Source organism: Xyrauchen texanus, chromosome 35 (assembly GCF_025860055.1).
Source record: "Xyrauchen texanus isolate HMW12.3.18 chromosome 35, RBS_HiC_50CHRs, whole genome shotgun sequence".
NCBI lineage: Eukaryota > Metazoa > Chordata > Actinopteri > Cypriniformes > Catostomidae > Xyrauchen > Xyrauchen texanus.
Genome location: NC_068310.1, coordinates 32,349,900 through 32,376,460, shown reverse-complemented (window position 1 = coordinate 32,376,460; position 26,561 = coordinate 32,349,900). Strand labels below are relative to the sequence as shown.

Genomic DNA, 26,561 nt, shown 5'->3' with positions numbered 1-26,561 from the left:
CAAAATTAATTCCATGCACAAATGCATTTTATGAGTTGTTTGGAGGAAATATTAAAACATCTGCACAAGATCTTGAGTACTAAATTTATTTGAAACAATAGTATTCCAAGATATTTGGTCCCATGATAAAACCAACATTTAAAATAATAGTATTTTGCAATAAAGTAAAATATTAAAAAGTTACAAGTTCATTTAAATGTCATACAGGTGGTAGATTTATAGCATACAAAGTACATCATAGTGCATTACAGTAGTGGTAGACCAAATAACGTGTTTTAACTGAACAAAAACCCTTCTTCCAATCTGCGAAAGTGAAGCCTCCGAGTCCTTAAAGGGATAGTTCACCCCAAAAATTTAATTCCTGTCATTATTTTCTCACCTGTATGTTGTTTCAAACCATTTCTTTCTTTAGTGGATAACAAAACACAAAAGGAGTTGTTAGGCACAATATTAGCTTGTCACCATTGACATTCATTGTGCTGAAAGAGAACATAAAGCAGCATAAAATATTCTACAGTCCATTCATATATAAAAGAACATAGAAAAGGTACCAAATTATTTAAAAACTCATAAAATTATACTTGCAGATGTCTTAATAGGGATAGCCCACCCAAAAATAATTATTTCACCAACTCAGTCTCATGTTGTTCCAAACCCATATAACCCTTCTTTTGTGAAGCACAAGAGATGTTAAGCAGATTGTAATCCTCAGTCACCATTGACTTTCATTGCAGTTTTTTCTCTCCATATAATGAATGTGAATGGTGACTGAGGCTGTCAGTTCTCAACATTCTGCCGAACATCTTTTGTGTTCCACAAAACATAGGTATGGAACATCATGAGAGTGGAATTTTTCTTTTTAAGTGCACCATCCCTTTAAGAACTATCCCTTTTGTCTCTTAAGAGACTTTCTAAACAACTACTAGATTTGTTGCTCAATTACATACATTTATAGGCACATGTAAAAGCTTAAGAAATTAATTGCACAAAGAAGGACAAAAACTCCCAAGACAACATAATACATGGGTGCTTCTAGAGAAAAAGAGAAGAGGAACGGCAGAGAAAGGAGGAACCACCATTTATTTTTTTTTTTCACTCAGACAACGTCATCTTCGTCCTCATCATCGTAATGACGGTTCCTCTTAATCAGATCTTCAACAGTGGTGTAACTTCGATCTTCCCCTGCCTCCTCTCCATCCCAGAAGCCCACATCCTGAGAGGCCTGGTTCTGCTCTGAATCCAAGCCAGACTCGCTCTCAGACGATGAGGCAGGACTGTTTTCCAGTGGGCTGCTTTTGCTTTTCAAAGAGGAAAGTTCTGCTTTACACTCTTCCTCTTGTTCCATTCTTTCCTCATCATCTTTCTCCTTGTTTCCTTCCACAGTTTCCTCTTCTGATTGGTTCATTTCAGTCATGTCCTCAGAAGAGATAAGAGTGTCTGTGGGTGAGGAAACGGGTGACATTTCCTCCGAGTTGGGCTTTTCATTTGATGGAGATCTTTTGTTTGGAGATCTTCTGGGCTGAGCAACTGGTACATCAGCAGAGCTGAAGATTGAAAATGGTTTGCTTCTCTCTTTGAGGGAGACGCTCCTGCGAATCTTTGGAAGATCAGAAGCATCCGACTTGCTTGAAACAGCATCGCACTCTGGAGGCCACTTTGGCCGGATGGGTTTGACAGCACTACCATCAGTACACGCAAGGGTTGTGCTTTCTTCTCCTTCAGACTGTGGGGGCCAGGCTATTTTCAGCCGTCCTGTCTCCAATAGCTTTTCCATCCTCTCAGAGGCAGTCTGGGCCCGGGTCTCCAAAGTTGCCGCAAGAACGTTAACCTTGACTAGAGGAGACTCCACTAATGTGGGACTGGAGGTTGTTTCTGTGGGAGATTCCTTGACGTGTTCCTCAACTTCCTCTCCTCGCACATCCCAAAGCTTCTTATGGGGTCGGTGGCCGAAACCCTCATCATAGTTTCCCTTGGCTTTGAACAACTGGCAGAAGTGTGCCTTACAGTAAACGTTGTTGTGCAAAGAGGCGTAGTTCACCAGACTGGCCAGAAGAGGGTGGCAAAACATAAGTTGAGAGGTTAGAAATGAACCATATGAGCAGATCTGCAGTTACTAAGCAGAACATCACAGAGTCTTTTACCCTTACTTGAGTTTAGTGTGGCAGTAGGCACAGCGGAAGCAGGAGTTGTGGTAAATCAGCTGATTCGCAACAAGCTTTTCTAGGGGGTACACAGTCTTATGGCACATCACGCAGGTTTCGCGAACTGGCAAACGGAACATCTACATGAGCGTCAACAAGCATACAGATTTTTAAGTCAGTCACACAAGTTAAGTCTGAATTTCTGGATACAAACCATAAAAATACAAAGAGTTTTTTTAGATCAGATTTTATTTATTTTTACTGAGTACTCACCCTGACAGCTTTAGGATGGTTTAGTTCAGGACTCACAACAGAGTCTGTAAATGGAGATAAAGGTAACTTTTGATAATGGATAGAATTCAACACTAGAGGGCATTAATGAGATTAATTGACTCGTCCCTCCTTTTCTTAAAAAAAATCCCAAAACACTGTTTCAAAAGTTAGCCACAAGATGTAAACAATATGCATGTCAACATTTAGCATGATAAAAATCACTTCCTGAACTTTTCTGTGCAAAGTTATTGGCCTATCCAATTTTATAACTTTAAACTTGTCAACCACAAAAACGTAGATTTAAGCAACTTTACTGCTTAAGTTTTTACAGAAGAATTAAATGCAAGTGCTTTTATAAAATTATGAGCTTCACATTTTTGCTTTTAAACCTTCCAAAAATTGGTCCCATTCACTTCCATTGTAAATGTCTCATCTTTCTTGATTTCCTTTTTAGGATGCTGTAAGCAAATTTAGCGTTCTGAAGCTTTCAAGTGACTGAGCCGTTGAATAAGCCACACCCTCCAAAGATACTAAATGAGACTAAAACGGAGCAAAAGAGCAGCATTGCTCATTCCTGTGGCTGTCAAATTCAACAGTGGCACAATAGCGCCCTCAACTGACAAACATTATGAATCAAAGCCTCAATGACGCATTTCAAAGGCAACACTATGAGAATGAGCAAAATGATTGACAGCTGAAAAGCATCAATGTCCGGACACATTTTTGTTTGTTGTTTACAAAGTCTACAGCTATCACAGAGACCAGTGAGATATCTCATGACACTTATTTCATTAATATCTTTAAGGGAGTAGTAATATTTTTTGCACATTTTCCATTAAAACTGTCTTGCTTACAGCACCTTTAAAGGAATGAAGTAAATTAGTGATATATATATATATAAAATATTATAATTTTTTTATTTTATTTTTTGCATTATTCAACATTGACACACGTTATCGATTTTACTTTAAGGTGCATCAGCAATTTTTCCCCCATTAGAAAAGTTTTACTCCTAAAGAAATTAATTGTAATTTCAATTGTAAAACGGATGTATAAAATCATGACCACTCACATGAGAGGAAAACTCTAGTAATATCAGTAACCTCGTAAAAGACATTTTAGTCTACATGGGGCAGGGTGCTACCATTTTAGAATCACACGACCAGCTGAATATTACTCCCTTAATCTCAGTAACCATTTTGTTACACTTTTGGATTAAATGAATCATGGCTGATTGTGAATTTCTACAATGTCATCTGTAACTGAAAACTATTGACTTTGAATGATGCTGCATCCACACCACTAGGGGTCACTGCAAGTCCAAGATGACAAACAAAAAGTTACTGAGTGCACCTACAACTTGTTTTGAACCTGGAATATTCCTTTACATAAACCATGATGAGCTCCATTAGATGGTCACATTAGTACCTTAAAGTTCTCAATACAAAACCATAGAGATATACATGTCAAAGAAACTCACCATTCCTGTCTGTAATGGGGCTATTTCTGATGGTATCAGAACCCTGTAGACACAAATAGAGAAAGAGACCAAGCAAGTGAGACCAGCAGTGCCAGTACCCTTCACAATAACAGATCATACACCATCTTTAGTTCAGCTAAAACGCAATGACGGTTCTCACCACATCAGCAGAGAGTGGCGGCACGTTTTCCTTCTGTTTCTCACTGTGACTGCGAACTTCATTGTCTGCTGGTTCACTCTAGTACAACACAAAAGGGAAAGGGTTATCAGACACGAATGTGCATCTAGCACATTTCACACCATGCATGTTACATAGAGTTTATGGTGTTGATTTGAACACATTAGGGGAACACTTTACAAAAAGGCTGTGTATGTTAATGCATTAGTGAACATGAACTAAGGGTGAGCAATACTTTTACCGCATGTATTATTCATTTCAACATATTGTAAGTAAAGGAGTGGTGGTGGCGTAGTGGGCTACAGCACATAACTGTTAATCAGAAGGTCGCTGGTTCTATCCCCACAGACACCACCATTGTGTCCTTGAGCAAGACACTTAACTCCAGGTTGCTCCGGGGGGATTGTCCCTGTAATAAGGGCTCTGTAAATTGCTTTGGATAAAAGCGCCTGCCAAATGCATAAATGTAAAAGGATAAATGTACAGTCAGTCCGTCATTATCGCAAAAAACCTGATGAGAAGCGGAGGGGCCTTGCATCACCCTGAAGTGGTATATTTGGCAATAATGACTGGCTGACTGTACATTATACTGCTTATTACATGACCAGCTACCAAATAAATGGATATGAAAACATTATTTGAGTTTAAATAACATCTTACACTAAATGTATTGTTAAATTACAATAAAGTGATTTTGAAAGTGTCCTCTCTGCCCAAAATGCGAACCTATGGCATTTAATGAAGACTTATGGAGGGACAGCAATCGGGGAGTGATGTATTGTGAAGTAGGGCGTAGTGGCATACTCACAGTTGGGGAGGAAGAGAGATCAAGCTTAGTCACAGCTGCCTTGTACATGGCCATTCGGTGCCTGAGAGGGGTGGATTCCACCATTTTCACTCCAGAGTCAAGACTTTCTGTAGATCATGGAAATAAAGCATGAAATCAGTCAAGGGAGTTTTGGATAACTAGCACACAATTAAGAAAAGAAAAAAAACATGCGAGCCAGAGAAAATAAGAGCCACAAGGTCAACGAGAAACAATGGAAGAACTGCGTTCAGCATGTTCATAAAAGGTGATTCTTACAGTGTTGCAAAAAGGAAGCAGGATGTTCAGGATATGTTGGAAAGGGGCCATATAACTGGAAACATTTCACAAACTATTATAAACTTTGTGTGTGTTTAGTGATGTCCTCTGTACCTCTGTCTCCTGGTTCCATATTCTCAGATCCACTGTCTCCAGTCTTACAAGGCTCTCTGGACACCTAAACAGACAAAGAAACAAGTGTTAATGAAGTGGGCTACACACAGAACAAATACACCATTAAAAAGACTGTAACAACAGAGCTGGGGTGCAAACATGCTTCCAACAAAGTGACGCAGGCGGCATATGAGCCGCATCACAACATCCCTCGTATCCATTTTAATAGCAAAACTTCCAAATATTGACTATATGTGCAGTAGAGTTTGAAATGCAGTGTATGTCGATGTATGTAGCGTAATAGTGCAGGTATTCATTTATTAGAGAAAATTATTTATTTTAGTTAAAAGACCCCAATGATAATGAACCATGGTTTTACAGTAGTAATACTGTAGTTTCCATACAGTAACCATGGCAATTTTGTGGTTACTATGTTTTTACTACAAATACCATAGTTAAACTATGGTTACTGTAATGGGGCTTTTCCACTGCACGGTACGACTCTACCCGACTCTGCTCGCTTTTTGGGGGGTTTTCCCATTGTGGATAGTACCTGATACTTATTTTAGTACCACCTCTTCGAGGTTCCAAGTGAGCCGATACTAAATGTGATGTCAAAACCCTGCAGATCACTGATTGGTCAGAGAGAATCGTCACTACCAGAGTCACTGGATTTGTGACACGGGACATCAACCCGCTAGATTTAAAGTTAGCAACAGAAATAACTGTACAATTTGTTCACATGACTTTCAAATTGTAAAAAGAAATGGCTGTGCGCAAAACCACGCCGTAGTCAATAAATGAGGGGCAGACTGTCCTCTCGTTAGCGACGAATAAAATGACGCGAAGCGAAAAAGTCTTTCATGAAGTGTCTCAGCTGTTGGACGCACACAGCTACCACCGGACCTACCAACAGTGTAGGGAAAAGTAAAAAAAAAACTTAAGTGACTACAGAACCATCAATGAAAAGTGGAAGTGGTTCAACCAAATGGACGCTATCTAGACCAGTGAGCAATGGGAGGGAAAGTGCTCTGGACTCAGCCACGGCTGGAGTCCATGATGGAGGATGGTATGTTTTGTTCTGTTAACTCTATACTCTGCTTGAAATCTTTACTTCACTTTATTTAGTTGACCAGCTACTGGAAAGCTTCTAAAACAACCAGGCCAATTTAAGTGCCATCAAACAATGATTTTTATTATGGGCAAACCTGTTGAAGTGTTACTTTGGATTTGGCAGTAGTATATTTTTTTTTCTGAACATGGCAAATATCGAACTGTACCGAAACCGTGACCCTAAAACCATCATACAAAACCAAACCATGAAAATTTGAACATTACACCCCTAAAAGGCAGCATAAAGGTAATATGACTCTAGTGGTTTATTCCATGTCTTCTGATGCGATCTGATAGGTGTAAGTCCTTTTTTTTTATTTTTTATCCTTTTTACTAGAAATTCTCTTCCCTGCCCAGTAGGTGGTGATATGAACAATGAATGCTTATCGACAAAAGAAAAGAGAGGACTTAAACATTGATCTGTTTCTCAAGCACACCTATCATATCACTATTGAAGACATGAATTAAACCACTGGAATCGTATGGATTACTTTTATGCTGCCTTTGTGATTTTTGGAGCTACAAATGTCTGATCAACATACACTTGCATTGTATGAACCTACAGAGCTGAAATATTCTTCTAAAAAAATCTCCGTGTTCTGCAGAAGGTGGTCACATTCACATCTGGGATGGCATGATGGTGAGTAAATGATGAGAATATTTCATTTTTGGATGAACTATCCCTTTAAAGTCAACATAAAATCAAAATTGACCTCATTTAATTAATCATTACATGTTCCTGGTCTTATTGTGCATGAATGCTCAGTCATATTATCCCAAATAATTTATAGCTTTGCTTTTCAGTCAACAAGCCCTCTTATATTTCCAACTCCTCCCCTTCCATCTGCTGGCTCCATTTTGGTAATGCCCAAGTTTCACAATCCAATTAATTTTCAATTAATAAAATTAAGTCCTGCCCTACATCTTTTTCCTGCTGAATATCTGTTTAACTCAGAAATACATCACAATATGGAAGCGGTTGCTTGCAAATGCCATTTCGTGTTGACTTTAAACACTGTATAGCACACGTATACTAGATATTCAGCAAACTGATTAGTGCATTGATCTTCAAAGTACACAAACATAACACCAATGTTATTTAATAGCCAAAGCAATTAATTATTTATAAGAAAAATTACAATAAGCAATTATATATGTCAACCCTGAATAATATATGACAACATGGCAGTATAATGAATATGAATTCAAAGAAACAAAGTGAAATGTTAAAGGTGATGAAAGCCACTCTCAAGTTGTGACAGTGTTTAAACGTTTTTCCCTGTGCTGCCCTGCCAGCTTCTCCTCCGCTGGTATTAATAATCCTGTAATGAGCTCTTAGAGACCTTCTGTGCTTACTGAAATTCAAACCACTGCCCCCAGTGGACAAAGCTGGAAGGGTTGTTGAATGGTTGGGCTCCAGATTCCATGTGATGTCCAAAGAGTGGCACCAAAAGAAAGTTGTTTTTTAGTTATATATTATATAATGCGGGTGCCTGGGTAGCTCAGCGAGTATTGACGCCGACTACTACCCCTGGAGTCACGAGTTCGAATCCAGGGTGTGCCGAGTGACTCCAGCCAGGTCTCCTAAGCAACCAATTTGGCCCGGTTGCTAGGAAAGTTAGTGTCACATGGGGTAACCTCCTCATGGTCACAATTAGAGGTTCTCGCTCTCAATGTGGCACGTGGCAAGTTGTGCGTGGATCGCAGAGAGTAGCATGAGCCTCCACATGAGCATGAGTCTCCACGGTGTCATGCACAACAAGCCACGTGATAAGATGCGTGGATTGACAGTCTTAGAAAGCGGAGGCAACTGAGACTTGTCCTTCGCCAACCGGATTGAGACGCGTAACCGCACCACCACGAGGACAATTTAAGAACATTTGGTAGCAACATGTCCAGTTCTCATGCGAGCATGTTGCCCATCCAATTCAACCTCACACTGGATGTATGGTTTGATGCCCAGTTAAACTGGATACTAAGTAACATACATATTTGATAAGACTTAAGCTATTACAAAAACTTTGAAAATAAAAAACGCAACAAAATATGTCAAAGTAATTTCTTTATCATTGGTAACATTTAGTCATATAATATATAAAAACACCTTTTAACTTCTGCTCATGCTTGTTTTTCAACATTACAACACAATAAAATTTGTGATTAAAATGGGAAAAATAAAATTTATTTGCCATTTTTGGTGGAGTAAGGTATAATTACCTTATATCTTGAACTGTCTTTTCGGTTTTAGAAAACTGTCATAATTAGAGAGCTAAGCTCTTCAAGTCATGAATTTTTAAAGACATGGTTAGCATATATAATTCTGCAACATTGTTAACATTCTCAAAACAAACAACATATCCAACACAATCATTAATATTTCAAAAAGTGCCTTGCAAATATTGTTCTGCAACATATGCGCTGTTACCAATCTCAATACAAATACATCCTTGCAAAACTCTGCTGTAACCATTGTCATTGTTCTCAGGAAAGCTGCGAAACAGGAACTAAACCGAAAGCCCAACTGACATCATCCCACATAACAAGAGTTTCCAGATACAACAATATCATGATTAAATGTGAAAGCCACATGGTCCTACCCGTTTAAAACCAGTCCAGTGATTCCTGGAGATTTACAGAGCGGAGTCTGTCTGACTAAAGCCCAGCAGTGTTCAGAGAGCCAGATTAGAGATGGGATCATGCCAGTGTTTTGCTGGCAACAGCAGGAAAGATAGAAGGGGGAGGACTGAGAGGGTGGGGTTTGAAGGGGGGGGCGGGGGGGCAGCTGCTTGAACCTCTAAATCCAGCAAGGGGGCTGAAACGTCTCACCCTCTAACCATGGATTAGACATCACCAGGGCAGAGAGGGAACCAGCGGGCCAGACATGAGTGTAGCGTCTCCCGGCTGCCATTCTAACACCATGCGACAGGGAAACAAACAGTACAAAAGGCAATGGCAGCTCAGCCACTGGGGGCACGGGTTCAGACAAGGGACACAAAATGCACAAAAGATAGGAGCCATGGGCTGCCAAAAATTAAGAGTGTCCTTTTGTTGTCTGAGGATGAAATCTGTGACAAAAGATGAAATGTGTAGGGCACATCAACACGTGTGTCATACATATGCTTCTGTGTCTCTACTGAATTTTTTTTTTTTTTTGTACATTTCTCACTAAATTGTTTACTAACAATCTTCAACAGAGATATGTTATTTTTTGGTTTTGTGGTGGTTAAATCCATATCTTCAAAGGTGATATGATAGGTATTGCATAAAGCAAACCTCTGCAGCATATAAAAACCAATTCACATATTCTCTCTCGCTCTCTCATATCCTTCAGGTTAAAAGGGGAGAGTTTGAGTTTTCAGAGAGATATCATTCCTCCAACCCAGTGGCGGTCATGTGGAGGCTGATCCCATGACATCAGCCCCCGGTGAGAGCACAAATCACAGTCATGTCTCAACGAGAGCAACCTCATCCTGGTCAGATGATGGAAAATCTTCTGGGAGGTTGGGGAGCTCTGGTTTAGCCGGTTAAACTCAAGTGCTCCTCGATTTTTAAAAGAGGAATGTTCTGTCTCAGCGCACACAAGAGCATCTCATGACAGAAGGAATGAAGCTATGAATCTGCTCTTTGAAGACAAAGACAAATGAAGGGAAAAAAACTAAGGAGAAATAAACTCACCAAGCACTTTATTAGGAACACCTGTACACCTAGTATAAATACTCAGAATGGTGCCCAAAAACAAAACAAAAATCCAGTGAGCGACAGTTCTGAGGATGGAAACGCTTTATTGATGAGAGAGGTCAACGGAGAATGGCCAAACTGGTTTGAGCTAACAAAAAGGTTACGGTAACTCAGAAACCCCTTCTGTACAATTGTAGTGAGCAGAATAGCATCTCAGAATGCACAATACATCAAATCTTGAGAATGGGCTACAACAGCAGATGACAAACGTCAGTTTCCACTCTTGTCAGCTAAAAACACAAAGCGGGGACAGCAATGGGAACAGGCTCACCAAAACTGTACAGTTAGAGACTGGAATTACATAGCCTGGTCTGATGAATCTTGATTTCTGCTGAGGCACATGGATGGTAGAGTCAGTCTTTGGAGTCAACAGCATGAATCCATGGACCCAACTTGCCTTGTGTCAACAGTTCAGGCTGGTGGCAGTGGTATAGTATGGGGAATGTTTCGTTGGCTCACTTTTGGGCCATTAATACAAATCAATCACTGCTTGAATGCCACAGTCTATTTGTTGATGACCATGTGCATCCCTTCATGGCCACAATTTACCCATCTTCTAATGGCTACTTCCAGGATGATAATGCACCATGTCACAAAGCAAAAGTAATCTCAATCTGATTTGAGATTTGATGAACATGACAATGAGTTCAATGTTCTTCAGTGGCCTTCCCGGTCACTGGATCTGAATCCAACAGAACACTTTTGGGATGTGGGAGTACTGGAAATTTGCAGCATAAATGTGCAGCTGACAAATTTTTAACTACTATTAGTGTAGTGTTCCTAATAAAGCCCTCAGTGAGTGTAGATGTTTACATCATTTGAATAAAATGTGATTGGTTTCCACAATGCTAAGGTGTTCTGGGTGGCTGTCAGTACATTGCTATGCGGTTGCTAAGGTGTACAGACTGGTTTTTGGAGCATTGCTAAGTGGTTGCTAGATTGTTCAGGGTGGTTACCAGGGCATTGCTATGTGTTTGGTAAGGTGTTCTGCATAGTTTTCAGCATGTTGCTATGTGGTTCCTATGGGTTTTCCGAGAGGATGCTAGAGTGTTCTGGGTGTTTGCCAAGGCTTTGCTATGCGGTTGCTAAGGTGTTCAAACTGATTTTCAGAGCATTACTATATGTTTGCTAAACTCAAAAAAATGTTTAGGCAATTTTTACAGTTTACAAATTTCAATTTCATAACAAAATCACATTAAATTGAAATGCGTAATCTTTAAATTAAATTAATAAAACGTACATTTATTAAAGCAATTTAATAAATAAAAAAAGCTATTTCATTTGAAGGGATTTTGTTATGAAATTTAAATGTATTAATCTTAAAAAAATAGGCTAAAATATTTTTGAATGTAGGGTGTTTCTAGCTGGTTGCTAGAGTGTTCTGGGTGGTTGCCAGGATGTTGCTATGCAGTTGCTAAGTTGTTCAGACCGATTCTCAGAGCATTACACCATGTTAGCAGGGATACTTCTAGGTGGTTGCTAGGACATTGCCATGTGGTTGCTAAGGTGTTTTGCATGGTTTTCAGTGTGTTGCTAAAGTGTTTCTGATAAGTTGCTAGAGTGTTCTGGGTGGTTACTAGGGTGTCGCTAATAGGTTACTAAAGTTTTGACAGCACATTGCCATGTGGTTGCTAGGGCATTTCTAGGTGGTTTCTTTCTGGCCCATGTAAAAAAAAAAAAAAAAAGACTATGAAATTCTGGACACTGCTCACATCCTTTAAACTTAAGTTTATGGGACTTTTTTTGCTTGTTTTATTGTCCACCAGAGGAATCTCGCAAGTCTGAATGCTTACAAAAGTAATATCACACCTCTCCAACAACATTGTTTGAGGAATCAATCCTGTCTGTAGCACAGTGCAGGACAAGTTACCTACCAAAGTTTAATACTTAGGGTTAGGGTTGTTTTAAACTCTCAAGGATAAGCAATAGTAATAGTGATGCTTGCCTTAGCAAGCACCACTTATTTAATGCAAAGCTACAGACGGCAAAAAACAACAATAGCTGCACAGCAGGCTATGTAGCAGAGCAGTAAACTTACTGAAATGTCTACAGGGCCCAGAGGGAGAGCTGGAAGAGAGAGAATGTTGGCAGACCATGTGACTAACAAAATGATCAGTCTCTGCTCTTCCAACATTTTAAATACAAGGTTTTCAGCAAGCAAAACATAATACAGAATAATAGTTGTACAATAGTATCTCAGTTATCCTCTTCTTGGGAGGCATCTCGTTCAAACGTACCAATAATGTGACTTTCTCATCCAACAAGCTTCCCATTCTAGACTCTAGATTCTCTTCTAAAATTATTATAGTTCCACTTACTTTGTTCTGGAGGGTCTCTCCTTTCTCAAACATCATCTTCAGATTGTTGAGAGGCACGGTGGGTTTTTCAATGTGCACGGTGGACACCACTGCAGCCCCTGGAGTCTCCACATCTCTCTGCTTCCACTTTTCCATCTGCTGTTCACTGTCGTTGTCTAATAGGGTTTCTGTACCGGCAACAAGCTGGACTTTTTGTGTGATGTCCGTAGACTCCTGTTGGGTGTGAATAGGCCTGAATGAAATGGGTTCAGTGGTCTTAGTGTTCATAGGCTCATCCGAGGAATTCACAGTCGTTGAATCGTGTTGCTGATGGTTCTCCTGTAGTCTGGATTGAGGTTTTGGCTCTGGAGATGTAGGTTTTTTGGCTGGAACGCTAGACGCAGCTGACGGCTGCTCCCACATCTGTTTCAAGACGCTTAGATTGCCATTGCGCATGGAGGGAGTTGATTTCTCCGGAGACTGTACAGAACAAAGAGACTCACTAAGACTGAGGAGTTGCTCAATTTTTACAGTCTAAACTCTTGAGACAAGACAATCTAGACAATGGACTCTGACTGCATCGATCATGTTCATACAATTCTCCCTGCTAATGACCTAAACTCCTCACAGAAACCAATAGAAGAGAAACACAGTAAGCTGCAGTGTTTTGTCAAGGTGGATTAATAGCAACTGGCAAAAAACTACAGTTAGTTTGTTAAAAAAGAAGGCAGCAGCACCAGATGCTAGTGTTTAGAAACTATCTGCATGAGGGAACAAGGCCAGCCCCCTTACAGCAGGTCAGAAAAACAAGAAACAACATAAAAGGGGGAGTAGTGTCAAGAAAAAAGGAAAGAGATGGTCTGTGAAAGCATAAATAGGTCTCCAATAAAAATTTACAAAATGATCCAATTAGTTGAAAAAAAAAAAAAAAAAAGTAAAATATCTGTTTTTATTGTTAATGAAATATAAATAGGCAAAATTAGACTAAACTAAAAATATCTGCATCCAAAATTCTTATCTCACACACACACACACACACACACACACACACACACATATTACACACACACACACTTTTAACACTTAAAGTTGAACTGTGTAATTTTTTCAATGTTAAAATACTTTCTCATAGTGCCAAGACAACTACAAGTAAAGCTACTGTACTTATAAACTTTATAGAAATGCTCTACAAGTTCATGTCCCTTATTTTAGACTTTGACTTCAATTTCCAATTACAAAACTTCAGCCTAAACATCCAAAAAATACATTTTCAGGCCGTTTTAAATACAGTCCGTCCTACCTACATCCACACAAAGGTCATTCTACACATCTTCATTCCAGTAACTCCTTCATCCTGACAAAGTCTCTCACACCATTAAATTAAGTTTTTCCAAGTATTTATGGAGCGGTCCAGCTCCAGACACACACTACCATACCAAGGATGCAGATTGACTAGACCAGTTATGTAAAGCGCATGGGAATTACCTGCAGCTTAAGACGTCTAAACAGGGATTAAGATGACTGGACACAGACTGCATGTGTCTAAGAAGCAGAAGTTGAATGGAGAACTATTTGAGTTTGTTGAGAGTTCAAAATGAGATTGATAGATAGATAATTCATCAGGAAGAAAGAAAGAGAAAGATGGATGGGTGATAGATAGATATTCATAAGAAAAAAGAAATGATGGATGGTTGGAAAAGATAGTAGTGATAGATGGATGGACAGACAAACACAGAGAGAGAGAGACAGACAATTCATAATTAAGAAAGAAGAATGGATGGATGGATGGATGCAGATGATAACTCATAAGAAGAAAAAGGAAAGAAAATTAAATAAAGGATGAAAACTAACTTTTTTCTTGTCTGCACTCGTTTCCTCCGCTGCCTTCTGGTACCTGTGAAGAGATGCCGTGGTAAAGTTAAATCAGCTTTGTTCTCTAGTCTCCTGTTCTCACACTCTTGAACAGTGGCTGGTTTCTATATATTTTAGGCACTGTAATTAAAAACGGACCACACAACAGGGGGTGTTTGTTATTGTTTTACTTCTGCTCGGAGTTTAAAGACTTTATCGAACTCTCCTTTAACCTGACAAATAAGGGAGGATCACCTTTGATCACTGGCGGCCTCTAGCGGTCATGTGTAGCAGCGCAACTTAAATATATTTATTTAAGATTTTTATGCCAAAAACAAAACTGAAAGTCAGCCTGGGGGACTTTTGGGGGATTTACAAAATTCACAGCAACTGAAAACAGGGAATTCTATCTGACTTCAAAGGAATTCCATGGCATTCCTATTCCAAGCAAGTTGAAAAACGGGTTAAAGAGGTCCAACCGTAACCATGACACAAATACCTGTAACTGTTGGCTTTGAATGAAGGTTAATTGGAAAGATAAACAAATGAAAAAAATAATTATTTAATCTTAAAATATGTTGCAGATATGCATGAGGAAAAACAGCCCTATGCCAAAAAACAAACAAACACTGTAGCACAGGTCAATGGTCAGATTGTAAAATCATTTAATCCTCAAATTTGATTTCTTTGATGCGGACTAATTCAGCTTGCAAGTCAACAGTCCTTGATATTTTGAAGTCACTGATGTATGAGTGAAGACGACGCCAGAGCTAGAAGTCTGGAAAAGACATTCTCTTGAAAAAGAAAGGACGGACTGGAGAAAATCCAGACCGATGATCTACACAGGAAGCACGCTAACTTAGGCTATGTTCACACAGGCAGGAAAGAAAAATCTGATTTTTTTGGACACAGTCACTCAGATCCATTTAGGTATTTGTAGTCACAAATTAAAAACACATTAAATCCAATTTTTACAAGCCTCATCCAAACCACATTCGCAAATCCGGTTTGGAATCCGATAAAAATCTGATTTATCTTAAGTTTGAATGATCAGATCGGATCTTGTGTTTTTTTTGTCATTTGCTGTGTGCGATGGTTGTTTTACGTCAGGTTTTGTGATGAGAAAACGCACTGCTCTCTCCGAACAGCATAATTAATGCCTTCACAAGGCACTACGAATTTAATACAATAATGATGGCCAAACAGTAGGATCGTTACAAACAGAATTTTCAATAAAAATGACTTCAAAAGTGAGTTTTATTACACATTTCAGCCCTACAAAGTTCTCACAGTGGAAGGTAAACCGGGCGTAGAGATCATCACTTCTGAATTAATCAGAATGAGCTTTATTGCCAAGTGTTCTCATATACACAAGGAATGTTTTTGTTGATAGGAGTAACAAGTGCACACAGAACATTACAGTAAGACACAAAATATAAAACAAGTTAAGAGTATAAATATACACAAAAAAAATAGGACATATAACATAGAATGGCATATGTACTAGTGGTCGCCCGATATGGGTTTTTTAATGGCCGATGTCGATATCTAGAGAGCCGGGTGGCTGATAGGACAATACAATACAATACCGATATTTATAAACCAATTTAATATAGTTAATAAACAATCGATATTTAGCACTATATTTACTCAATTTCACACAAAAGTAAAAAATATTAGATTATATTTGAAATGGTAGATAGCAGTTTCTTCACATTTCTGTTTAGCCATCAAATGTTAGTAATTTATTTGCACATGAAGCAGTTGTTAATATATTAGGAAGAAGGAAATAACAGTGCACACAGTAGTCCAACAACCATGGATTGCATGTACGCATTAAAAATCACATTTACTCAAGAAATACCAAATCAAACCAATTGTACATACAGTGCATAGTGAATAAGACATTTACTTATAGCACACGTGAAGCACTTTTACCTTGGGCTGCATCTGAAAATGTAGGCAGCTGACCTAATCAATTAGTGCACTAAGCAATTCTAATCAATACACTTTGTCAAGTACTGCAAATATCTCCTCACAGTCTGCTAGCTATTTATTCTGTGGGTGGGCTGAAAAAAAAATCTAGTATTTGTACACAACCCTGGCTCTGTAAATGGGACAAAAACAAAGTGGATCAGATCGATCCACACAACACTACTCCAGCCAATCAGCAACAGGGGCTGGTTCTTGCACGTTCACAGGATGGGGGGTAGGGGCAGAGCGAGAGGGACATTTATTAGGAGAGCGATGTCAAATCTGGCTGATGTGAACTTCTATACTCCAAGGAGAACAAATGGCTGAGAAATTAACCAAGAGTAAAAGGTCAGATGAATATAAACTAAAGGAGCACTAAAGGGAGGGTGTGTTTGTTTTGGCAGTTGAGTTTGAATATCAACAGTGTTTCTCAGGAATCGCTGACTGCACCTTTAACTGACATCTGTTTTGAATGAATGCAACTCTTGAGGAAATCAATCTCCAAACAGTTTGAAAAGCACCTAATTCTTATCGCGTCTTCGTATACAGCCTCCAGCAGCAGCATATTCCTGGTTTCGGACACAGCCTTGAAGATGCACTGACGCATTCACGCACTTATGCAGATCCAACACGATTCTCAATCTCCTGACAGTTTAAACGGCCTGTATGACTTGCTTGGATTGTTACGGACTGACCGCTATGTTTTGTGAATCAGAGGAACTTTTGATCCTGATCTTGAAGTTTTTGATTCTGGCTGATAAAATATGCGCTTCAGAGGAAGATATTAGATGAGGCCTCGGTGGGAAGAAAACACAGGATTTCCATGATGTTTGTTAATGTCATCTGTTTAAATTAAGATTTCTGCATATTTGCAAATGGTATATAATACAAGTTTTAATCATTAGAAAAGTTACAGGGAACTGCTGAGGTGAGACTGATATACATGCTTCAGAGGAAGATTTATAAACACTCCACAGGATTCAGGATCTGCTGAAGTTGTGTGAGGTTGGTTTATTACATCCGTTTAAACGAGATATAAGCATATATGCAGACAGTATATTCTATTAGTTTTATTGATATTTGCCTTTTTATTATTAGACAAAACATTTAAAAGGGAACTGTTGAGGAGAGAGGAGAATGAATCAGGCAAGCACTTTAACATCGAGTTCAAACACGTGTCGCGACTCTGATATGTGGACCGTTAAAATGACTGTGTTGCACACTGGCCTGTTATTGTAGTAACATGATGGTACATATCAACAAAATGAACCATGACTGGACGTTTACATGTCACAGTTGCTTCACTTGCAAGCAGCCGATTCTCAGCGCTCTCAAGAAACGAATCAGCCAAACAGAAAAAAGTATCTGCTGATGCCGATAATGAAACCTCATAATATCAGCCTCGCCGATATATCGGTCGACCACAAGTATATACATGTGCAAGTGGTAATATATGTGCACGGTAGGGGTATGTGCAGTTATTGAATTAAATAGAAGTGAATTTACATGACATATTTATACATTATTGCACAATGGGGTAGTCCTGAAGGCAGTTTAATTGTTCATGTGGTAAATGGTCTGAGCACCGTAAGTACTAATCTCAAATTATTTTTTTGCTTAGGAGACCCGGCTGGAGTCACTCAGCACACCCTGGATTCGAATCTTCAGGGGTGGTAGTCAGCGTCATTACTCGCTGAGCTACCCAGGCCCCAAGTTTTTACTATTCTTACTAGTTTTATTTTAGTTACCATTACTCTCTAAATCCTAAAGGTCTTGGAGAGTGGGCAGTAGGCACCAATAATACTCTCATTAGTCAGAAACACACCTATATGTTATTAATATGTTACAGGGCATGCAAAGCACTGCAAACCTCTTATAAAAATACAGACATTGGCCTAACTTGCCCAAAGAGATGCACTAAGATGCAGTAACTCATACAAAACCACAATGAGATAAAGTACTGAATATCACGCAAATACGGGACACTTGAACATATTGAGCATTTCATCACAGGATGCTGGTCCTCGTCTAACCATCCAACCTTTTTATGCTTTTCTACAGGACACAAATCCTTCAATACGGTATGTTTCACTCTCTGCTAAAATACAGGATCCCAAGATAAAAGGCGTCCTGTATGAGATGTTGTAATTTCGGCCATAATAAAGTTGTTCCCGCTAAAATGGGCAGCAACAACACTAGCAGCAGCAAACTATATGCCACCTCTCCCATTTTTAAGTGGTTGTCTGTGAAGAATGTTCCTTTTTAGATATTGCCCCAATGAAAAGCATAATCAATGGTAAAACATCCATCGCTAAAATGTCATGCATGGTAAATATACACCAGTTTGCTGCATTACCATGACAACTAATGTGGATGTGATAGCAAAAGCGACTGTAGTCTGAACAGAAAAAGTCTGATCTGGTTACATATAACTTGCAGTTTGAATAGTTGCTCAAAAAACAATATATCAGATTTTAGCAAAAATCTGATTTTTCCTGCAGTGTGAACAAAGCCTTAGTGCCAAGAAAGCTGCGTCTAATGAGTTATTCAGTCGGGTGTGAGGTCTCTGCTGGGGGGTGGTCTAGAGGGAGCACTAGATTTTCCTACCCAAAAGTTCCTGACCTTTGTTGAGCAAAGGCTTGAATAAGCCAATTTTATAGATATCTGAAATTAGATTGGAATATTTTTCACCTATCCCCAATTAAAATGATAAGACAACCATAAGCCTTGTACTATAGTTCCCCTGAAAAATATAAACACGTTTGTTTGAGCATTACAAACAGGTGGACAAAGCAACACTGGCTCAACCAATGGTGTGAGATTGGGGTGGGACTATCTTTTTGACTGACCAATGGAAAATGGGGAAATGTTCTGGAAACCTTTTTGAAAGCAATATTTATTTTTTTTGTACTTTGTTTTGGTGACTCTAGTGGCACACAAATCACACACTTAACCTTTAAAACAAGAAGGAAAGGATCTGAATAGGTAGTTAGAAAGGCATTTGCAGGCACCTGGAGTGAAACCAAAAGATGGGTGTTTTATAACACTACAAGATATGCTAAAGTGAAAGCAAATGAGAGAGCACAAATGACAAGACAAATGAGATAAGATTTAGATATGCAAGTGTAATGCTTTGCTTACTTTGAGAATCGCTCTGCAATAGCAGTTTTTTTGCCACGCACACCAACAATGGTGAGTTCCTTTGCTGTTACACGCAAGGACTGGGAGGCCCATTGTCCACGATTAAATGAACTGACTGCCATCTCTGTTTCCTGATGTCTTCTGTACAAGCTCTGTTGGAAAGAAACAGTGACATAAATTTTAAATAAATTAACACAAAAGGATTAAATTATTGGAAAACCAATAAATCTGCACCAACATTTGTTCAGATTTGGCATTTTAATACACAGAATATTAATAATTAATCTTCCTATGATACACTGGTTGTGTATCTGTGGCAAGAGTTTTATCACACACAAATCAAATTGTGCAATGAGACTCCAAAGACACCTGCAGAACTTAGGGGAGTGGGTCGTCCTTCTCTTGAAATGAGTCATCATTTGTCTGTTGAGGCTCTGACAAAGTTTAAAGGAAATAGATTGTCTAGGGGAAAAGCACAAACATCTGCCTACATATGAATACTTCACATACACAGGGAGCCTTTAATAAGATAAACAGAAACTCTGAAGAACTTTATTGGAAACATATTTCAATGAGGTCTACTTTGTTGTGTTATTGGTTTTCAGGCATAAGCATGTACAGAATGGTGCAGAAGTATGGTGGAAATACTTCTATTTTACCTTTGTAAATGATTTTTCATTATAGATTATGTACTCAACATAATTTGAGCGAATGTTCAATGGAAGCAAGGATATCTCGACCTTTTGTACAAAGCAGTAAACATGGTCAATGTCGCTTATTTATTCAAATATATGCTTATTTGTATTGTAAAGTAGAAATAGCACAGAATCTTAAATATTTCTTGTCCATTTTACGTAATAATATTTGTATTAAAATGTATTAAAATTAAAAAAACTAAATCCTTTATGTATTTCCAGGTATAAATGAAATAAAACCCCCAGATTTCAATATGGTCTCAGACTTTTGGATGCCACTGTATTTTTTGTTTACTTCTCCAGCCTTCAACTAGACTTGAAATCTTGAAATCTGAGGCCTGTACCATGAAGGTTGCTGAACGAACGAACTCAGGATTGGTTTCAGGTTGACAAATTCAAACCAATCAGTTTTAATTGGTACCATGAGGCAGATCATCAACTTTCTCTGTCAACTCAGGCTTCGAATTTATGAAAATAAGAATTCTATATACAGGTGAAACTCGAAAAATTAGAATATCGTGCAAAAGTTCATTAATTTCAGTAATTCAACTTAAAAGGTGAAACTAATATATTATATAGACTCATTACAAGCAAAGTAAGATATTTCAAGCCTTTATTTGATATAATTTTGATGATTATGGCTTACAACTTATGAAAACCCCAAATTCAGAATCTCAGAAAATTAGAATATTGTGAAAAGGTTCAGTATTGTAGGCTCAGAGTGTCACACTCTAATCAGCTAAACACCTGCAAAGGGTTCCTGAGCCTTTAAATGGTCTCTCAGTCTGGTTCAGTTGAATTCACAATCATGGGGAAGACTGCTGACCTGACAGTTGTGCAGAAAACCATCATTGACACCCTCCACAAGGAGGGAAAGCCTCAAAAGGTAATTGCAAAAGAAGTTGGATGTTCTCAAAGTGCTGTATCAAAGCACATTAATAGAAAGTTAAGTGGAAGGGAAAAGTGTGGAAGAAAAAGGTGCACAAGCAGCAGGGATGACCGTAGCCTGGAGAGGATTGTCAGGAAAAGGCCATTCAGATGTGTGGGGAGCTTCACAAGGAGTGGACTGAGGCTTCAAATGTCGTATTCCTCTTGTCAAGCCGCTCCTGAAAAACAAACAACGCCAGAAGCGCCTTACCTGGGCTAAAGAAAAAAGAACTGGTCTGTTGCTCAGTGGTCCAAAGTCCTCTTTTCTGATGAGAGCAAATTTTGCATCTCATTTGGAAACCAAGGTCCCAGAGTCTGGAGGAAGAATGGAGAGGCACACAATCCAAGATGCTTGAAGTCCAGTGTGAAGTTTCCACAGTCTGTGTTGGTTTGGGGAGCCATGTCATCGGGCTGGTGTTGGTCCACTGTGCTTTATTAAGTCCAGAGTCAACGCAGCCGCCTACCGGACATTTTAGAGCACTTCATGCTTCCTTCAGCAGACAAGCTTTATGGAGATGCTGACTTCATTTTCCAGCAGGACTTGGCACCTGCCCACACTGCCAAAAGTACCAAAACCTGGTTCAATGACCATGGTATTACTGTGCTTGATTGGCCAGCAAACTCGCCTGACCTGAACCCCATAGAGAATCTATGGGGCATTGCCAAGAGAAAGATGAGAGACATGAGACCAAACAATGCAGAAGAGCTGAAGGCCGCTATTGAAGCATCTTGGTCTTCCATAACACCTCAGCAGTGCCACAGGCTGATAGCATCCATGCCACGCCGCACTGAGGCAGTAATTAATGCAAAAGGGCCCAAACCAAGTACTGAGTACATATGCATGATTATACGTTTCAGAGGGCCAACATTTCTGTATTTAAAATCCTTTTTTTATTGATTTCATGTAATATTCAAATTTTCTGAGATTCTGAATTTGGGGTTTTCATAAGTTGTAAGCCATAATCATAAAAATTATATCAAATCAAGGCTTGAAATATCTTACTTTGCTTGTAATGAGTCTATATAATATATTAGTTTCACCTTTTAAGTTGAATTACTGAAATTAATGAACTTTTGCACGATATTCTAATTTTTCGAGTTTCACCTGTATATATATATATATACAATAAAAGTGTTATGAATTGTAAAGAGTGCACTTGAAATAGATATACAGGACACTCTTAATAAAATTATATGTAGATGGGAAGATTAATTACAATAAAAATGAGTCAGCAAGACTGGGAAGAAATATCATATAATACAATCTGTACTACTCAATCCAGAGTTTATGGGGGAATATGCTCGGACGACACAAATGAGATATTTTATAACACCTGTTATTCAAAGTAAATACAATAGCTGGTAAAATGGGATTGTTGGAGAAATTGTGGGGAGAAAAAAAAAGGCTCATTACAGTCAATTTCTATAGGAGTACTCTAAATTGACAACTTATTGGAATTAATTGATTAGACAGGTTAATTTATTATTTAACTGCACAATAGAAATACATCCAGAAAAATTTATTGTGTAAAATGCAATTAAGAAATAAAACTGAACAAAATACATTTAGGGTAATCAGAATAGCAGCTAGCAGAAACAGATTACAAAAATGTGGCTTAATCAAGAACGCCCACAATTTCAAAGATGGAGAGAAACGATTTAGGAAATATTTCCAATGGAGAAAATAACATTTAAAATTAATCATTAAAGTCAGGGATGTGATTGTGAACATATATGGGATTTGCTTAAAAATATTATAAATTAAATTAGATAATTTCCTTCAGATTCTTGATTTTTTTTAACAATATTTTTTAACAATATTTTTTGCTATGGCTAAAGAGTGTAAATTAAAAGCTATTAAATAAAATACAACACTATCTGCTGAAAATCTACATTTAGATTCTCAAATAAATAGTTTATCATGAAGAGTCGATTTTGTGGATTTCTAAGATGTTATTTGTACAGTGTGCTTAAAGAGACACAGGGAGTGACTTGATTGTGCCAGAGGTGTCATTTTACTCACAGCTGATTGGTTCTGCATCTGTTAGCTCTGTAATCCAAAACTACACCTGCTACAGAGCAGGTTAGCCATGTAGCATAAGTTACTATGGCGATGAACCTAAAAGCTGACCAAATGTCATGGTCCTTAAAACCTGGGTTGAACTAAACTAAAACTTACCTGGCTAGCCACCGAAACCAGCTTCATGGTACAGGCCTCTGGTCCATGCACACATTAGGATCAAGGAATGCATTCAGTTAATAACCCTAATTAGGTTTCTTTAATAAAATGCTGCAAATTAACACTCCTACAACTTGATTTGTGTAAAATAGCAACTCAGATTTGTTCTCTCTGACTGTACAACTGAGCGGAGATCATTGGGTTGGGTAATAAAAAGCCCAAAATCAGGCAGATTCACTGCTGAATTAAAACATTGGTGTCCTTCTCTTTCCTCACACTGCTGACACAGCAACTGAGTCATCATTGCCTCAAATTACTCATGCATTATGTTTGTACAGTGACACAAAACAAAGCATGAATGTACAAATGGCACGCATCTTAAACTAACTCAAGATTTTTTATTTACTTCAATAGCTTCCTGATTTTCTAGAAATGTCAAAGGAGCCCCAAAAAGAGGAAATCTTGGGAAGAAGCAATTGAGTAGATCTTCGTTATGTTAGTGTCTCATATTGAGATGTTAGGATGTGACTTTCTCTCATTCAGAAACACAGAAGCAGTTGAGTCATTTCCATCATAAACCATCAAACTGAAACAGAGGCTATCCAAAATGGCTTTTTGTTGTTGTTGTTGTCATTATTAAGTCTTAGGTCTTAATAAGGTTAATTTTGCTGTATTGTATATCCCAAAGATGCTCCAAGGTGACACTCAGCCATACAGCACACAGTAAATACTTCTGTTTTAATGGGAACTGTTCTTCAAGTGGGTCAGTGAAGCACAAACATCACACAGAGGTCACATCAACACTTCAGCGTGCTAGGACAAGCCTTTACTCGGTTCCCAGAAGTCAGATTATCCTTCAGCTCTCCTTTTAATACTTAAATTATATACCCAACAGAGTTCCCAGACTTCCCACACCTTTTCACCAATACATTTCAAAGACTTTTCTAATCATTCGTGGTTACTGTTTAAGGATATCTAAAAATACATTTTAAATGAAAAAGAAATCATATCAAATTAGCTGTTCTTTCAGAGTGCTTAAAAAGGCAAACTCTTAACAACACAAACTTGATTCTCAACCAAAGCTCAAAGCATGCCCTCTCAAAATACATGACAATCTTGGGTCAGCTTTGAAGTTAGACACCAATACAAACAGATGCCATTAAACACAATAAAAGCATACATACCCTTAGTTGGTGGTCTTATCAAGTATCCACTTGCAATCTTTCAGTTATGTGGCACAGGTTTCTCTTAATAGCCTGGTGTCCTACTCAATGCTCTCTCAACTCACTCTACTCTGTTTGTGGTTGAGGAAATATACTGACTCCTCTCAGCCAATGAGAAGAGAGTTCATTTTCACCTAGCAGGTAAGCCCCCACCCACTCAAGGATCTCTCCAATTCATGAGAATGCCACTGGATTCCTGGAAGTACAAGTTATAGCCACGCCTTCTTTCAGATGAGATCATTAGATAAGAAAAAGAGCGTTTATAATCAAAATGTGTTACTTTTGGGTTCACTTATAAGAATATATACTATATAAGAAAGTATAGCAGTAAACAGATCACAATTAAATAGTTAGGAGCTTTACACACTGTTGGGGAGGTGGATAGTGTGATCTAAATGCCTGCAAAATGTGTGCATTAATATAGTAACATTGGAAAAACAACATGCTGTATAGAAACTGTGGGACTGAGCCACAAACCAGTGGTGTCTTACAAAGGAGCCTTTCCATGAAGGTGTCATCAGGCCCACTGGACCAGTTTCGTTAATCCCAGTCACATGGAAGTCTTGCTTGAAAACAGGCTCTGCATTCCATTCTTTCAGCATGTTTTTGCATGTTAATTGTCCAATTACTGTAACTTTAAATGTGTTTTCCCCTACCACTTCTCCATGTTGAACATATGCATTTCTCGGAATTTGTGCAATGGCACAAGTCAGAATAAAACGCTAAGCTCTGTTATATTTATATACATTTTTCACATGTTAAATTTGTAATTTGGTTATGACATTTATGAAATATTGTCCCGGCTCTGGTAATGAAGTGGGGCCCTCTAAGGACCTCTGTAGCAGGGATTTTCAATCGTTTTGATGCCAAGGACACTCAAAAATAATGATCCCCCTGCAAGGGACCCCCTTCATAAAATAAAAAGCCAGCTACATATTCTCATGTATAAATACCCAGTTAAACTGTGAAAGAAACATTTTAAGTTTGATGTAAAAAAAAAAAATATGAAAAAAGAAAACATGTTTCCAAAATTTGTCCAAAGCAAAATAATTGCCTTTTATATTGTCATTGTAGTAAAAAACAAAAACACACAAAACTATATAATGATCAGTTTTATTTTTAAAAGGTAATACTGGTAAAAATTAAATAAGTGTGATTAATCTATTGGTCTCCAACCACACGCAAAAAAATTATTTTAAGATTTACACATTTCAGTTTTATAACAAATTTCTGCTAAATTATATTGAGTGATTTTTTATAAAATACAATAAAAACTAAATATTACAATTTGTATTAATTTAACGTTAAAACATTATACAAATCAATTTGATGGAATTTTGTTATGACATTGAATTTTGTAAATATTAAAAATAGGCTAAAATATTTTCTTTGAGTGCAGTTTTTAGAAAACGGAATGAAATTATCTAGGTTTAAACTTTGTTAACCTAGATAATTAATAACTTAAGTTACCATGTTGTTATTAACTATTTTTATTGATTCCATTCACAAGACAAACAAACACAACATAAAATATGGAGTCAATTATATACATTAAACCTCTCCCCCCGAACATTCTTATCAATACATAATTTTGAGTTCAGCCATATGCACAAGGCAACATTTAAATAAATGTCTGAATTAAACACTCTAGACACTTTTGTCCATACCGAGTGCAAATGTGAGATAACGGGGTGTAACTTAACTTGTCTGGTTAGTTTGATAGAAAAGCTTTGCAATGGTGAAATAGGGGCAAGAACTTCCTGTTCAATACAAAACCAGGGAGGGGCTCTCTCAGGTGGAAGCCACCAATGAGCCAAATGTCTGAGACTGAATGCATAATAATAAAACAAAATCTTGGGTAGGCCCAGCCCACCTTTGTCAATCGGCCAATCGGTTTAGACCAGTTGACTCGTATCCTGAGAACTTAGAAAAGGAATGAATAATTATGTGGCGGCAAGGCATAGATCTAGTGGGGTCAGAGACGATTAATAAAATATCATCTGCGCAAAGCAAAAGCTTATGCGCCATGCCTCCCGCCACCACACCTGGAAAATCATCTTCCTGTTATCAGAAGAGCTGTGGCCCCGAATAAACCCCACCTGATCTATATGTATAAGAGATGTGATATCTTTACTTCATCGGTTAGCCAATAT

At 38.2% G+C, this 26,561-nt stretch overlaps 1 protein-coding gene across 1 annotated transcript; it reads right to left on the bottom strand.

Moving 5' to 3' along the window:
* Positions 1-77: 77 nt before the first annotated feature.
* Positions 78-24,485, bottom strand: LOC127628767 (LIM domain and actin-binding protein 1-like). The gene is made up of 11 exons (XM_052105635.1): positions 24,370-24,485; positions 19,385-19,536; positions 14,270-14,312; positions 12,440-12,898; positions 5,271-5,334; positions 4,881-4,987; positions 4,055-4,132; positions 3,895-3,937; positions 2,415-2,458; positions 2,148-2,281; positions 78-2,042 (listed from the first exon to the last, which is right to left on the bottom strand). The coding sequence occupies exons 2-11, from the start codon at positions 19,504-19,506 to the stop codon at positions 1,097-1,099; spliced, it is 2,040 nt and encodes a 679-aa protein (XP_051961595.1). The 5' UTR covers positions 19,507-19,536; positions 24,370-24,485; the 3' UTR covers positions 78-1,096.
* Positions 24,486-26,561: the final 2,076 nt, after the last annotated feature.

What these genes read in the sequence shown, in the direction of transcription:
- LOC127628767 (XM_052105635.1), bottom strand. Translation starts at nt 19,506, where the DNA reads ATGGCAGTCAGTTCATTTAATCGTGGACAATGGGCCTCCCAGTCCTTG. An exon ending in GAGAGACCCTCCAGAACAAA is followed by an intron (nt 5,335 to 12,439) that starts GTAAGTGGAACT and finishes TTGTCTGTTTAG; the next exon opens with GTGTCCAGAGAGCCTTGTAA. An exon ending in TACTGCCACACTAAACTCAA is followed by an intron (nt 2,043 to 2,147) that starts GTAAGGGTAAAA and finishes TCTTCTGGCCAG; the next exon opens with TCTGGTGAACTACGCCTCTT.